At 46.2% G+C, this 16154-nt stretch overlaps 1 protein-coding gene across 8 annotated transcripts in view; it reads left to right on the forward strand.

Moving 5' to 3' along the window:
• Nucleotides 1-16154, forward strand: part of LMO7 (LIM domain 7) — a 187204-nt gene that overhangs the window by 55541 nt on the left and 115509 nt on the right. For all 8 annotated transcript variants that reach the window (XM_039544106.1, XM_039544125.1, XM_039544132.1 and 5 more), the window contains exon 4: nt 5362-5431. In XM_039544106.1, coding sequence (XP_039400040.1) covers nt 5362-5431 — 70 coding nt within the window. The remainder of the gene's footprint in view (nt 1-5361; nt 5432-16154) is intronic.

Raw genomic sequence — 16154 nt, forward strand, 5'->3', positions numbered from 1 at the left:
GAGCGGCAAAGTGAACAACGAATTATGATTTCTTAAAAGTTAAAACCGCAATAGAGATGGAGAACTTGTCATTTCCTCATGCTGCTTCAATCAGATGTTGAGTAGAACAGTGGTTCTCAACCAGGGGTCCAGGCCCCCGTGGGGGGGCTGCAAGCAGGTTTCAGGTGGTCTGCCAAGCAAGATAGTCTTGCTGGGGCTCAGGGAAAAAAGCCGAAGCCCCACTGTGCAGAGCTGAAGCTCAGGGCCATGAGCCCTGCCACCTGGCCCTGAAGCCAAAGCCTGAGCAACTTCGCTTCATGGGGACCCCTGTGGTGTGAGACCCCAGGCAATTGTCCTGATTGCTCTCCCCCCACCCCCAACACTGGTCCTGGCTTTTATATGCAGAAAAACAGTTGTGGCAAAGGTGGGCTGTGGACTTTTTTTTAATGTTGGTGAGGGGCTCAGAAAGAAAGGTTGAGAACACCTGGAGTAGAACAAGTGGGAAAAATCATGTAGCAGGTCCTCAAAGAATCAATTCTGAAGCACTTCGAGGAGAGGAAAGTGATCAGGAACAGTCAGCATGGATTCACCAAGGGCAAGTCATGCCTGACTAACCTAATTGCCTTCTATGATGAGATAACTGGCTCTGTGGATGAGGGGAAAGCAGTGGACATGTCATTCCTTGATTTTAGCAAAGCTTTTGATATGGTCTCCCACAGTATTCTTGCCAGCAAGTTAAGGAAGTATGGGCTGGATGAATGGACTATAAGGTGGATAGAAAGCTGGCTAGATCGTCAGGCTCAATGGGTAGTGATCAATGGCTCCATGTGTAGTTGGCAGCCGGTTTCAAGCGAAGTGCCCCCAGGGTCGGTCCTGGGGCTGGTTTTGTTCAATATCTTCATTAACGATCTGGAGGATGGCGTGGACTGCACTCTCAGCAAGTTTGCAGATGACACTAAGCTGGGAGGAGTGGTAGATACACTGGAGGATAGGGATAGGATACAGAGGGACCTAGACAAATTAGAGTATTGGGCCAAAATAAAACTGAGGTTCAACAAGGACAAGTGCAGAGTTCTGCATTTAGGACAGAAGAATCCCATGCACTGCTACGGACTAGAGACCGAGTGGCTAGGCAGCAGTTCTGCAGAAAAGGACCTAGGGGTTACAGTGGATGAGAAGCTGGATATCAGTCAACAGTGTGCCCTTGTTGCCAAGAAGGCTAGTGGCATTTTGGGCTGTATAAGTAGGAGCATTGCCAGCAGATCAAGTGACATGATCATTCCCTTCTATTTGGCATTGGTGAGGCCTCATCTGGAGTACTGTGTCCAGTTTTGGGCCCCACACTACAAGAAGGATGTGGATAAATTGGAGAGAGTCCAGCGGAGGGCAACAAAAATGATTAGGGGGCTGGAGCACATGACCTATGAGGAGAGGCTGAGGGGACTGGGATTGTTTAGTCTGCAGAAGAGAATAATATGGGGGGATTTGATAGCTGTTTTCAACTACCTGAAAGGGGGTTCCAAAGAGGATGGATCTAGACTGTTCTCAGTGGTACCTGATGACAGAACAAGGAGTAATGGTCTCAAGTTGCAGTGGGGGAGGTTTAGGTTGGATATGAGGAAAAACTTTTTCACTAGGATGGTGGTGAAGCACTGGAATGGGTTACCTAGGGAGGTGGTGGAATCTCCTTCCTTGGAGGTTTTTAAGGTCAGGCTTGACAAAGCTCTGGGTGGGATGATTTAGTTGGGGATTGGTCCTGCTCTGAGCAGGGGATTGGACTAGATGACCTCCTGAGGTCCCTTCCAGCCCTGATATTCTTGGATTCTAAGTGCTGATGCAATAAAATACTTGGTTTATATCTTTTTAAAATGTACTTCTTATATTGCAGTAGCAACCAATTAGTTCAAAATTATCATGAATTGGAAAAGTTTGTTTTAAAAAACAAACTGAACAGTTAGATGGAGTCTTGTAAATATAGTGGGAGAGAAGTGTGGATTCAAAAACTAGGTATGAATTTTTAAAATAAAGCTAAAATGTTTGTTTCAGGGTTAGAACTCTGAACAGGTATTTTTTTAAAAAACCTCTGCTAGCTTCATTATCCAGATATACCGAAAGAAGGTTAGGAGACACTTGATATAGTTTTAATCTGGTCACAACTTTCTTCTTAGATGTCTGGGACTACCCGACAGATAAAATTGTACAGTGCAGGTAACTCCATGTTCATTCAATACCTGCTGCTTCCCACAGCCCCCAGTGGCCTGGGACGGCGAACCGTGGCCAGTAGGAGCCGCGATAGGCCAAACCTGTGGACGCGGCAGGTAAACAAACCAGCCCGGCCCACCAGGGTGCTTACCCTGGTGGGCTGCGTGATCCCTGAGGTAGTGTAATGCCCACAGCAGGTCCTCACCAAACCTGATAATTTTTGCCACCTTAAGGGCCGGGAGGGTGGGTGCTACTCCACCTGGTCTGGCGAAAAGGGGCTTCTCCCAGTGGGCTTGACCCTTTTGAACTCCCCAGTCCTTTGTGGGGCACGGGCCACTTGCTGAAAGATTTTCTGCACCTTGAAGTCTTTAAACCATGATTTGAGGACTTCAATGGCTCAGATATAGGTTTGATAGAGGAATGGGTGGGTCAGATTCTGTGGCCTGCGTTCTGCAGAAGGTCAGACTAGATGATCATAATGGTCCCTTCTGACCTTAAAGTCTCTGATTCTGGTCCCTGGGGATGAGTCAGCATCACTACTGTGACCCACTCCCCCTTTTGCAGCAGCTTCTGAGCCTCGCTCACTCAGCCTGTAAAGAGCTATTCCCTCTCCCCCTGCAAGTCAAACAATGCCCCACCACCCACTTAAAGGTGAAGTGTGATCATTGTTGTCATATGTTTGGCAAAAGAATGGAAGAATAACTTGCACTTGGCATATGGGAGCTCTCTTCTGAAGCTAATCGGCTTAATTTAACTCTCATTAATAGCCGTATGCAGTAAAATATATCTCAAAATTAATTCTGCTGAGCAGGTTGACTTAGCATATAACGTTCTTTTTTAAAAAATGCTTTCTGAAAATGTAGTTACATTGCACTAACTTGTTCCAGTCTGCATTTAAGTTTTATAGATAGCTTTAAAATTATCTCATTTTAATATATTCAGAGGTAGAAGGAAAGGTGGTTTTATGAATAAAATGGGCAAAATTTTCCAACCACAGTATTTCCACTGTGGTATAATGGGGGGCAAAAATTCTAACAGTAAACTAAATACTAGACTAGTAAGCTGTTTCAGAGTGGCTCTGCTGCAATTGTTGAGGTAAAGGAGACTGAATTCTCATTGTAATACGTTGAATTTTCTGTGGGCAGTCCAGAAAGGTAACTCCATTTAAGTCATACTACTTGTAGACCATCCCATGTTCTAAACCACCTGCACCAAAAACATAGACAAATGAAAATGTTGTATTCAGAAGCTAAATAATACTTTGAAAACCCACCCAACAGGTTTCTTTTACTGTAAATCTTCAAATATTCTTATTTTTAGTGACTACTTACTGAAATGTTAAGATATTAATACCCATAGTCCTGGAGCCTTAAAATTCCACCTGATTTGCTGGAAGGGAAAGTATCTTTCTTCCTACCTTTCCTATCTCATTACTGGAATTTAATAGGTTTCTATGAAATCTATACTGCAGGGGCAAGTAATCTGTGCAGAGCAGGTAGTTTTAAGACCTTGATTCTGCAACTGCATCTTTATGTGCATCCCACAGAACTGTATGGACTAGGGCAGGGGTCTCAAAAATGTGGCCTGTGGGCCACATGTGGCTGGTGGAGTTATTTCCTGTGGCTGCCAAGCTCCCCTCACCCGCCACCCCTCCCCCCCGTGCGCCACGTCCCCACTTCTCTGCCTACCTCCAGCTGTTTGGCGGCGCTTAGCGCTTTCCAGGAGGGAAGGAGAGGAGCGGGGAGCCGTGCGCTCAGGGGAGGAGGTGGAGAAGAGGGGGGATGAGCGGCGATTTGGGGAAGGGGTTGGAATAGGGTCAGGGAGAGGGTGGGAGGAGGCAGGCTGGGGCAGGGCTTCATTGAAGGGGTGGAGTGGGGGCGGGGGGGCTTTTATATCTTTATATGAAAAGGTGTTATTGATGCGGACCTTGGGCCAATGTACTAGTCCTCATGTGGCTGTCGTCATGATTTGAGTTTGAGATCCCTGGACTAGGGTAACCAGATGTCCCGATTTTATAGGGACAGTGCTGATTTTTGGGTCTTTTTTTCTTATATAGGCTCCTATTCTCCCCCCCCCCCCAACCTCCTTTCCTAATTTTTCACATTTACTGTCTGGTCACCCTAGTACGGACATCACTGGTGCTCTGTGCAGATGCAGTGATCTGTCCACATGAATGCAGCAGCAGGATGAGACCCCCTTACGGTCTGTAGGACTAATGAATTATATTGAATAAACCAGAGAACCATTTCCCACCCCCCAGCACTAGTTACTCCAACCCTTAAAAAAAGGAATATGTTTTGCTATTGTAATGATTTGTTTAACTTTTATCCTAAATAAAGTACAATTGCATGACATTTTTTATGCTAAAAATATTACTTAATTATTCTCCGAGGGAGCAATTGGCTCAATTGCTTGACTATGTAAGCATGAATACCTGACTTGCACATACATGCTTAAAAGTATGCTAGTAACATGCTTTTGATTTTGTAAATCAGGTTCTTGAAGCCTATTTTGTATTGTGAATGACACAATGTATTAAAACGGAGCCTTACAGACTTCCATTGGGTGTGTCCTTTAGACAAATGTAAGCTTTGAAGTATTTAACATTGAGTTTTGACCACATCTTAAAGAAATGTCGATGCACTTTTTTTAGTGATGACCCTTTTTTCCTTTGTGCTGATTATAAGAGACTAACCATTTGTGTACAAATAACCATTTTACAAACATTAATTTTTTTCCTGTTAATCTGTTGGTGGTGTTTATAGTGTTTGCAGAGCAAACTAAATATTTTTCAGCCTGAAAATTAAAATACTGGTATCTTCTCAACCAGAAGAATTTTTTTTAACAAAAGAGCTTAGATTCTGATGAACATCTCCACTTTTGTGGCAAGAACCTGAAACCATTTCTTTCCCTTACCTATGCATTTCTTATTTCTTTTGTGCCTTCTCTCTGCCATTCTCAGCCGTCTTGCCTCTTGATTGTTTGTGATTGATTGATTTTTATATTTGGAAAGGCTGAGTATCAACTTTTTTTTATATCCTGTTTTAGTAGGTTCAAATTTAAATGAGAAATATGTAGAAACAATTTTTCACAAACATTTGATTTTTTTGGTATGCCTAGGGTAAAATGTTAACGTTATTACATAATAGCATCATGGTTAATGTTATCATTTATTTTTAGTTTGATTAACAAGATCAAACCTGGCATCATTAAGAAGATCAATCGTCTATCTACTCCAATAGCTGGTTTGGTAAGTAATAAAATCATTTCCAGTGTCTTCAGTGTAAGATTTCTCTCTGATTTTAAAGTAACCTTGTCCTGTACTTTGTGTTTTATGTTACAGTGTATAACCATTTTTCTCTTAGAACTGGTGTACAATAGCTACTGTTCTGCAATGTCTGTTGTGCTATGCAAATAGGTCTGTCTATTATTTGTATTGTATTTTGGCACCGTTCCCCATCCCTTGGTGCTCAAAAGAAGACTAAAAAGCATGGCTCCCCGGCACTGAGCAAAAGTGTCATAGGCCACCGGGCAAAGGACTCACTTCGGGCTGCCCGGCCACTCCGGAGCCACATGCTCGCTCCTCGCCAGCTGGGGCCCTTAGCCTGGTGAAAGGTCCACCACCGTCTCCCAGGAGTGCCTGGGGACCAAAAACCCTGGCAGCACCAACGCCTTCACAGGCTCCCCCAGCGCCAACAGAGTACAGGCCTCCACCCACAGCATCGATACAGCATGTGCCCCAGGAATTGGCAAAGGCTCTCCAAGCCAGCCACTAAGATCCCTTAGGGGGCAGTGGAGGGCTGCCAATCCCCTGAGACAAAGCAGCGCTCTCCACCTCCGCACCGCAGGTCACCAGAGTTGCAGCCCAGACACTCTGGGACTCGTCCTCGGTAAACGTGGCACCGGTGACCATCACCGCCATCTTGATGCAGATCGCCTAGAGCAAAATGCCAGAGTCCATACTGCTGACGCCGCTCATCCTTCTGCAGATTGTCCTCTAGACGCAGGTCCTAATCGCCTGCATATTGAGAGTGCTCCCTGTTGTGTCTCTGGTCCCCCCCGCCCCCCTGCCACGCGCACACACACGAGTCCCCTTGATACTGGCACTGATCACCTCACTCTGGGCACTGGTCCCTAGTGACAACAGTCAGCAGGCAGACCCAGTCATTGACAGTTCCACCGTGGTCACCAGAAAGGGATTCCTCCAGTGACCCCTTGCCTAGTCTGCACTGGCGTGAATAGGCACCCGAGGCTGCTTCAACAGTGCTGACTTGGCAGCATGGCCAGTGGCCTTATTGAGGCGCATGAGGAATGCTGGTTATGCCAATGGCTCCTTTTCACCGTTCATCGGCTGCCACCTTGGAGCAGCGGCTGACATCACCGAAGGCACTGGGCTCGGTGCACAAGGTGCGCCTGGTGGTCAAAGCAAAAGGAACAGCGCCTACCCCTAAGCCACCCTCCCCCGCAGGGGAAGATGTCCTGGAACCTCCCCACAGTGATGCAATCATTGTCCTCATCCCCAGATGAGGCGGTTGCGGGACTCTCAAGGGCAAGCCCGCTGAACGATTTCAAGGAACATCAGGCCCTGCTGCGTCGGGTGACCGAGAACTTGGGCCTGGAGGTGGAAGAAATGACTGAAGAGACGTACATCTTGTTTAATGTTTTATCAGCCTCCACTCCAACCCATGTCTCACTACTGGTGCACAACGGTGTCCTTAAGGTTGCCAAGAGTCTCTGGCAAACTCCTTCCTCCATTACTCCCACCTCAAAATGGGCTGAAAAGAAGTACTTTGTCCCAGCCAAGAGGTTTGAGAACCTCTATACCCACTTTCCCCCCAGGCTCACTGGTGGTCTCTGTGGCCAATGAAAGAGACAAGCAGGGGCATACCAGTTTGACCCCCCAAGAATAGAGGCTAAATGGTTGGATCTGTTTGGGGGAGTGATTTATTCGACGGCCAGTTTGCAGTTCTGGTGGCGAACCATGAGGCCCCCTTTGGCTGTTACAATTTTAACTTATGGGACTCCCTCCATAAGTTCAAGGAGTCCCTTCCACATGGTTTGGCCCAAGAATTTGGCACCCTGGTGGAGTAGGGCACTGCGGTTGCCAGATGCTCCCTCCAGATGGCATGGGATGTGGTGGACTCTGCAGTCAGGGTGGCCATGTTGGCGGTGGTGATGAGGCGCAGCTCCTGGCTTCAGACTGCAGGTCTCTCCCAGGAAATGTAGACCTCCATCCAAGACCTCCCATTTGATGGGAACGGTCTTTTTTCAGACTACATGGATGTGAGGCTGCATGGGCTGAAGGACACCAGGGCCACCCTTCGCTCGCTGGGAATGCATATACTGGAGCCTATGATGAAGCACTTCTGGCCACCCCCTAGGCCTTGGCAGTCTCGACAGGGATCTGCAAGAAAAAGGGACAGAGATGCTGGTTTCAGCCACCATCCTCCTCCTTCCTCCCGCTCACCCATGCAGCCCGATCTGCAAAACATTCCAGGGGCCAGAAGCTCTCATTTTGATGGTGTGGTCGAGAGCAATGCCCCAGTCACCTTCCAGGATCCATCGCACTCTTTCCTCAACCATCTTTGTCCCTTCCATTTGGCCTGGTCCCAAGTCACTTCAGACCGTTGGGTGCTAGACATAGTGTCTCATGGTTACACCCTACAATTTTCAGCCTCCTCTCCTCCCTCCCCCGGTCCCTCTTCAAGGACCCTTCTCATGAGCAAGTCCTCATTCAGGAGGTCAAGAAGCTCCTGCACATGGTGGCGGTGGATGAGGTCTCTTGGGACACAAGGGGAAAGAGATTCTACTCCTGCTACTTCCTAATCCCAAAAGCAAAAGGGGGCCACAGACCCATTCTGGACTTGTGATGCCTCAACACATCCCTCAAAAAGTTGAAGTTTCGCATGGTCTTCCTGGCCTCCATCATCCCCTCCCTGGATCCAGGAGACTGGTACGCCACCTTCGACTTGAAGGACACCTATTTCCACATCTCTATATTGCAAAGTCACAGACATTTCCTCTGTTTTATAGTGGGCGAACCCCATTTCCAATTTACAGCACTCCCCTTTAGGCTCTCATTGGCTCTAAGGATTTTTATAAAATGTATGCCGCCGGTGGCCACTTACCTCAGACACTGATGACTGGCTCATCAAGGGCAGGTCTTGGAACCAAGTACAGAGAAGCCTCGATCTGGTGTGTTCCACCTGCCATGACCTGGGCCTCTTTATAAAAGAGAAAAAAAATCTACTTTAAGGCCGGTTCAACACACAGAATTCATAGGGGCGGTTCTTGACTCCACGTGGGCCAGAGCCTTCATCCTGGAGGCATGTTTTCAGGCCATGTCAGACCTGATCTCCCGTGTGAGGAATTGCTCCCTCACCATGGCTTACACCTGCTTGCGATTGTTGGCCCACATGGCCCCCTGTACCTATGTGGTCAGTTACGTCCAGCTCCACCACTGGCCTCTGCAAGTGTGGCTGGTGTCTGTCTACACCCCCAACAGACACTGTCTACACTGTGTAGTCAGGATGCCAGATCACGTCCTGTCATTCCTGAATTGGTGGTTGGTGTTGCAGGGAGTCCCCTTTGTGTGCCCGTCACTAACCCTGATCTCTGATGCTTCAGACCTGGGCTGGGGAGCCCACCTGGGCGAGCTGAGCACCCAGGGCCGATGATTGTGGGATGATCTAGTCCTCCATATCCGTGTCAGGGAGCTGAGAGCAATTCACCTGGCCTGCCAGGCCTTCTTGCTCCACCTATGGAACTTTGCCAGGGGATGCTGTGAAGGCCAAAAGTATAAGTAGATTCAAAAAAAGAACTAGATAAATTCATAGCACATAGTTCCATCAGTGGCTATTAGCCAAGATTATCAGGGATGCAACCTGTGTTCCCTGTAAGCTGTGCGCTTGCACGGCCGCTCAGGAGAGATTCAAATGCCGCCCAACTGATTAGCAGAGCGCACACAGCCAGCAGCGTGTATTCAGGTGCCCCTCCCCACACATTGCTCTGTCCTGTAGCTGCTCCCAGGACCCTCCTGCTGTCTGTGGAGTGGGGGGTGATCAGGGTGTCCCCCTCCCCCTTCCCCCGGACCCCCATCTCCGCAGAGCAGGGGAGAGGGGATACAGTGTGATTCAGGACTCAGTGCTCCTGCGATGAAGGATGAGTGACTGAGGGCCTTTTTTAAAGAGACAGTGCAATGTTTCTGAGGGCTAGTCTACACTTACGAGCCGGGTCGACACAGTGAGTTCGACTTCTCGGAGTTCGAACTATCGCGTCCAATCTGGACACGATAGTTCGAACTCCGGAAGCGATAGTTCGAACCTCTGGTACTCCACCACTGCAAAAGGTGGTGGCGGAGTCGACCTTGGAGCCGCGGACTTCGATTCCGCGGCGTCTGGACGGGTGAGTAGTTCGAACTAGGGTACTTCGAATTCAGCTACGCTATTCACGTAGCTGAATTTGCGTACCCTAGTTCGACACCGCTTCTTAGTGTGGACCAGCCCTGAGACTTCCCCAGCAGCTAGCTCGTGTGTGTGTGTGTGTCTGTGTGTCTCTCTCTCTCTCTCTCTCTCTCTCTCTCACACACACTCTTTCATGCTCACCTTCCAACACATACTTGTATTGTTGTTGTTGCTGCTACTTGGTACTTCTTGCAATGCACATATATTCTCTGTAATATTATTCTTTCAAAGTGTGTTATTTTTGTGTTTTGACTGATCTATGCATTACATAATTATTTCTCTTACACTTTAAATTTAATTATTTGAGTAGTGAGTTCTAAAATGCCTAACCTGTCCTGGCTGGAGTAATTATCCTTATGGTAACTTCTTAAAATATAAATTATATCTAGGTTTTTTGTTTCTACTTGTGGTGCATATCTGCACATAACAAAATTTATTTTGCATATGGATGGAAAAAATTAGAGGGAACATTGGATGCAACCCCATGGTCTGGGTATCTCTTAGCCTTTGTGTGCCAGAAGCTTGGACATGACAATGGGATGGATCACTCAATAAATTGCCCTGTTCTGTTCATTTCCTCTGAAGCACCTGGCCCCGACCGCTGTCTGAAGATAGGATACTGGGTAGATGGACCAATGGTCTGGCACAGTATAGCTGTTCTTATGTTCTTTCTTGCAAGTGGAATGCAGAATGTCTGCAGTTACTTTCTATATCTTAAAAAACATAGAATTGTAAAAAATTTCAGCAGTTTTTTGGGCAAAGTATGTAGCCCTTAAGTCTCTAGAGGAGGAGAAGGAGCTACGTAATTAATTGGTTAAGATGCCATAAAGTTGGGATAGCTTAACGTGTACTTTTGAAAACTATGGAAAGCCAATATATCTGTTTCCATATGAGATAAGTGCATGGTGCATTAGTGGCTTTCATCCTAGAAAGGCTTTGGGTTTTACTCACATAAAAAATTTTGTGCGGAACTCTTTTCCCGTCAAAAAAATCTAAGAAAGAACTTGAGTCAAACCAAAATTATCCTTGTGGAAGACAGTACAGTTACTCTGTTAGTAGCTTGACTGACTAAATGGCATTGGAAGCAGCCAATAATCCAAACCAGAAAACCATGGAATTGATTTCATTTTTGTGGTGGCTTAACTTCTGGCTTGAATCATCACTGAAATATTTAATAGCTAACACATCTAATCTGGTATCTCTTATTATTTTAGATCAGTTCTAAGAACTCAAGGTTTGCAGGCATATTTTTTTGTTTGCTAGCACAAAAAGTGGAGTGTCACATTGTTTTTAGGAATATAGCTCTCCCTGACCCTGCACACACACACCAAGTTGTTACCATTGCCAGTGAAGACCTTAACAAAGAGTTTGAGGGGGAAAAATTAACATCATAAAGCAAGATTAGCCATAACATGGGGTGAATATAGGCACAATGCAGCTGGCTAAAATTATATTTAAGAATCTCTGATAAGCAGGATTTATTTTTTAACCTGGAAACACGTTATTGAAAAACCCTTTTTAAAATATGGGATTAGATCATAATTACAAATGTACTGCACTGTTAATCAGTACAGGCCTGATTTTTTTTAATTGGGCTTTTTGCTGATCTCCACTGGTAAACAAACTTTTGTGTATGCACTTTATTGTACTAACACCCTAAATCCTAACACTTATCTGTGCATGTGAAATTCACACAGAGAACCAGTCATGTTTATCCAAAGGAAGGAGACTATATTGAACATAGTCACTTGCTACTATAGGGGTTCATGACAGGTCAGTGAAATAAAAAATGTAGACATTAAAGATGGAAAAGAGCTACTGGTAATCAACTCTCTATCCCGCCAGTTGTGGATTACTCCTTGCAATATTTACTTGTGCATTGTCCAGTCTACTTTGAAACTTTCAGAATAATGGGACTTCCATTGCTTAGAAGCACTCAAAGTATTAGAAAGTTACCAATCAGTCTTTCCTGTTGTGTTTTGAAAATGTCTTCATAGTGCCTCTTACTCTTCCAAGGACTCTTCCTCCACTTTATATTGCCTATTGGAGTATGCTGTATCTTTTTTATATCTAATATGGCCCCCATTACTGTATCTGAAGAAGTGGGTATTCACCCACGAAAGCTCATGCTGCAAAACGTCTGTTAGTCTATAAGGTGCCACAGGATTCTTTGTTGCTTCCCATTACTGTAGTATCAGAGTGCCTCACAATCTTTTAACATATTTATCTTCATCACACCCCTGTGAGGTAGGGAAGTACTATTATCCTCATTTTACAGATGGGTAACTGAGGCACAGAGAGACTAAGTGACTTGCCCAAGATCATGTGGGGAGTATGTAGTGGTGCTGGGACTTTAACCAAAATATCAGGCTAACACCCTACCGCTAGAGATCTTCTAGTCTCAGACTGCCACAGCATCAGTTGCACCCTGTCATACTCAAACTCTAGAACTATATTTCCAAAATACTTCATGCAATCTTCATCTCAGGCAGTTCACATTGGTCTCACTCATGGCTTTACTGATAGAAATGCAGTTATTTTTTTCAAGATTGTGGCCATCTGGGAATCATTTTCCTTTGGAGAAAAAAACCTAGTGGCTTGAATGCTCATTTTCCCTTTGCCTTTCTCACAGAATTCCTTAACAGGTTTGTTTTTGCTCTGATAGAGCTTGCCTGATCTGCAATGCAAATATGGTATGAAGCTGACATGCTTAACTGTGGTTAAAGAGAGGGCTGGTGATAACTGTACTAAATAGTTGCACAGAAATTTTTCAATAGGATGTTTTAATGAAGGTCTGAAGGCATGTGCTTGACTGTGCAGCAGGATTTTATGATCAGTAGCTTTAAGATTATTTTGAAAAGAAACTTATTGAATATGGTAACATAAATAGTGAAAGCCAAAATAACGTTCTAAATTTCACCTGAAATGTATGCTGTTGTGTTCTGCCTGTAGAAACAGGAAATTGATGTGCGTATTTTTATGTACCAAATTCTTTTCTGAATGGACATCAGTCAGTTGCTATTGTAATGTTTTAGCTATATTCTACTTTAAAAAAAATAGGTGGGATTAGTTATTTAGTGGGATCACTTTTATTTCCAAGGGTTTTTTTAGTCTGTTGAAAACAAGCTATAGTTTTCATGTCTAGTTTCATTATATTGCTGCTTAGAGAATTTGGGTGTGCCCCACACAGTTCAGGGATAATCATGATGGAAAGATAAATGAGACAATACATGATATGCTTGAATGATTAACCAGTGAAATGAAAGTTGGGCATTCAGGGTACGTCTACACTGCAAATAAAAATCCCATGGCTGAGAGTCTCAAAGCTCAGGGTCAACTGTCTCTGTCTACAGGGCTAAAAATAGCAGTGTAGACATTCCAGCTCTGGCTGGAGGTCAGGATCTGAAACTGATGGGGGGGGGGGGGTCTCAGAACCCAAGCTCCAGCCTGAATGGGTGTGTCTACACTGTTATTTTTAGCCCCATAGCATGAGCCTGAAGCAGTGGGCCCAGGCTCTGAGATTTGCTGCTGTGGAGTGTTTTGCAGTGTAGATGTACCCTCACTGGCCACAAATGTCTATGTGGTATTAAACATGCTTACAATAAATGTTATCTTTGTTACAGAGTAAGATAAAGGATAATTCAACACAGTAACTTTAGTGCGATCGTGGCCAAGATGAGTCTGCTCGCAGCAGTGAAAGTCCCTTCCACTCAGCGTGAACACACACACACACACACACACACACCCGCCCTGGAAAACTACAAGGAATGTAGGAAGGGGAAATAGTTATTCACAGAGGGATGAAAGGAGAAAAACTGGAAAATATCGGGGGAGCAGTAAAACAGGGTTTCATTCAACTCAAGGCCCCCCAGGCCCAGTGGTAGCACAATCTGAAAGGGCAGACACAGAGCAATGTGCCTGCACACAGAATTCAGGAGTCCTGGGCAAAGTTCCAAACTGCAGTGAGTCTTGGGTGCTCCTAGTTGTCTTTGGCGCCAGGAAACTCTCCCCCCTCTATCCGGTGCCCTCTTCTGCTGCTCTCTGCAAAGCCACACAGAGAGAGAGACCACCTCCCCACTCAGCTAGCTAACAGCCTCCCTCTTAATTCCCAATGCAAAGTCACAAGTCTCAGTACTCCCAACCCCATGCAGCTTTGGGCGAGAATGATGCTAGCTCCAGCTCCAGTCTGTCCTCATCAGGCGATTCCTCCCTGGCACAGTGTTCCTCCTGGCTCCTGTCCTGGGGTGTCCCTGATCAGCTGCTCTGTCCCTCCCAGGCTCCAGCCAGGTTTTTGTTCTGCTTTGCTCTGTGAGGGCCTGCTTGCTGCAGCCACACACCCCTTCTTGCTCTCCCCTCTCCCTCTCTGTGCACCCCTCCCAGCACTTTCTCCTTCTGGAACAATCACCACTTCCCCCCTCAGGAAAAAGATTTAAAGGGGCCATGCTCTCTAAACGCCAAAGCAGTTATGTTAGTATTTCTTGCCTCTCAAAGGTTTGAAAGGCCTGAGCTGCAGCTTTCTAGGGAGATTCCATTGATGTTGTTTTGGGAGGAGGATTGAGGTAAGGTTTCAAACCCTTAATGTAACGATTATGGCAGAGTTTCCCAAGGTGTGGACAGGGCCGGCTCCAGACCCCAGCGCGCTAAGCGTGCGCGTGGGGTGGCGTTTTAATGGGAGGGCGGCAGGCAGGTCCGGCGGACCTTCCGCAGTCATGCCTGCGGGAGGTCCAACGGAGCCGCGGGACGACCGGACCTCCCGCAGGCATGACTGCGGCGGGTGCGCTGGTCCCGCGGCTCGTGTGGACCTCCCGCAGGCGTACCTGCAGAAACTCCACCGTAGGCGCGGGGCCAGCGGCACGTCTGCGGGAGGTCCCGCGAAGACGCGGGACCGGCGCCCGGCAGCGCGAGTGGTGCAGCACGCTGCCCTGCTTGGGGCGGCGGAATTCGTAGAGCCGCCCCTGGGTGTGGGGCATGTCCAGGTGGGGTGAATGCAGAGAACTAGCTTGCAGGGGGAGGATGTGGCAGATGCAAGAGTAGGCCTTTAACACCACATTTCAGGGTGGAAGGTGGGTGCAATTTAGGCTTCCTGAAGGGGGCTCAGCTGTCAAAAATTTCAGATGCACAATTAAGGGATGGGTTAAAATAGTGAGTTCAGTAAGGGGCTGCCAGTTGTTGAAATGATTGGAAATGAGCCTCAGTTATTCCCTGGTGTAACTCCATTCTAAGTTACCAGCTAAGGTAAGAAATACCCCAAAGTGCTTAAAAATCAGCACTGAATTAAAAAATAGCATCAGACTGGTGTGTAACTTTATTTTTGTGTATTTTCACAATTTTGACTTGATGTAAACTTCCTGCCTAACTTCTGTGTTCTTAACTCAAGAAACAAAAGGGCAAGCTCTTTCATTCTGCAGATGTTGGAAAAGAATGTTATTCAGTATTTTTTGCGGAAAAAATCATCATTTTTTTTCAACCAGTGCTAGTTAGCAAGCTTCACTGTGTGGAAGTTGACAGCAGTGTATTCAGCACAGTTCAAGGGGAATGACTGTACTGTACTCCTCCTTTCCCCTGTGTGCTCTGAGGCAAAACAAAACTTATGTTAAGTTTCAGTTTTGAAGCTTTGTATTGAGGGAGTGCATTGAGCGAAGATTGAATCAAACACAGGACAAGAGTATGGATAACCCAGCGTGTGGGTGGAAAGAAAGACCTCTGGAGCTGGATGAGGTATGGGAGAGATTGGAATTCAGCCCTGCCTTTGGCATTTCTTGTCCAGTCCCCTTTCTGAGCCTGCCTGCCCTTCACCAGAAATCTTGTTGGTAATGTGGGAGTGCAGCACACTGCCCCTGCTGCTGATCAAGATGCCTCTCTGCATTTGGTGAATGCATGGCCAAAGCAGAGGCTAGAATGCTATGGTTAACATATCCTGCAGCTCTTTTGGCCATGTGTTTCAGGCAGAGCAGAAAGCTATTTCTAGTGATTAGAGTATACCAGTCGTAGCTCTTCCATTTTGTTGATGGGGGCTATTAATTGGGAGGCAGGGCAGAGATTGCTATGCCTCTCCAGTTCAGTCTCTGTGAGAGAAACGCATCGTCCAGGTTGCAAGGAGAAACTTGGCATAAAACATCTTCAGATAAGAGGCCTTGCATTTTCCTCTGATTATTGTTTTTTGCTTTTTTTAACATCAGTCCATGTTTAGTGGGCTTTTGTCTGGCTCACATACAAGAGGCACACTCACCAATAAAACTGCAGAATAATTTGGCACATGTAGATATTGTCCCTTCTCTCCTGACTTTCTCCAAGTTTGCTCTTCCTCACACAGAAGAGTGCTCAGCTGGACACTTTGCCCTGTTTAACTAGATTTTCCAGTTAGTGTAATTATGTGCTGTGGCAAGGAGTTTCTGGGGTGGGGAAGAAGAGGGCAGAGAACAATACTCTAAATGCTCAACTTTTTGGGAAAGCCTACACTTTTGCTAGTGGTGGTGGTGAGAAGGGTCTTGGAGTTTCTTGCTCATAGGG

This window comes from Mauremys reevesii, linkage group 1 (genome assembly GCF_016161935.1).
Source record: "Mauremys reevesii isolate NIE-2019 linkage group 1, ASM1616193v1, whole genome shotgun sequence".
NCBI classification, from domain to species: Eukaryota; Metazoa; Chordata; order Testudines; family Geoemydidae; genus Mauremys; species Mauremys reevesii.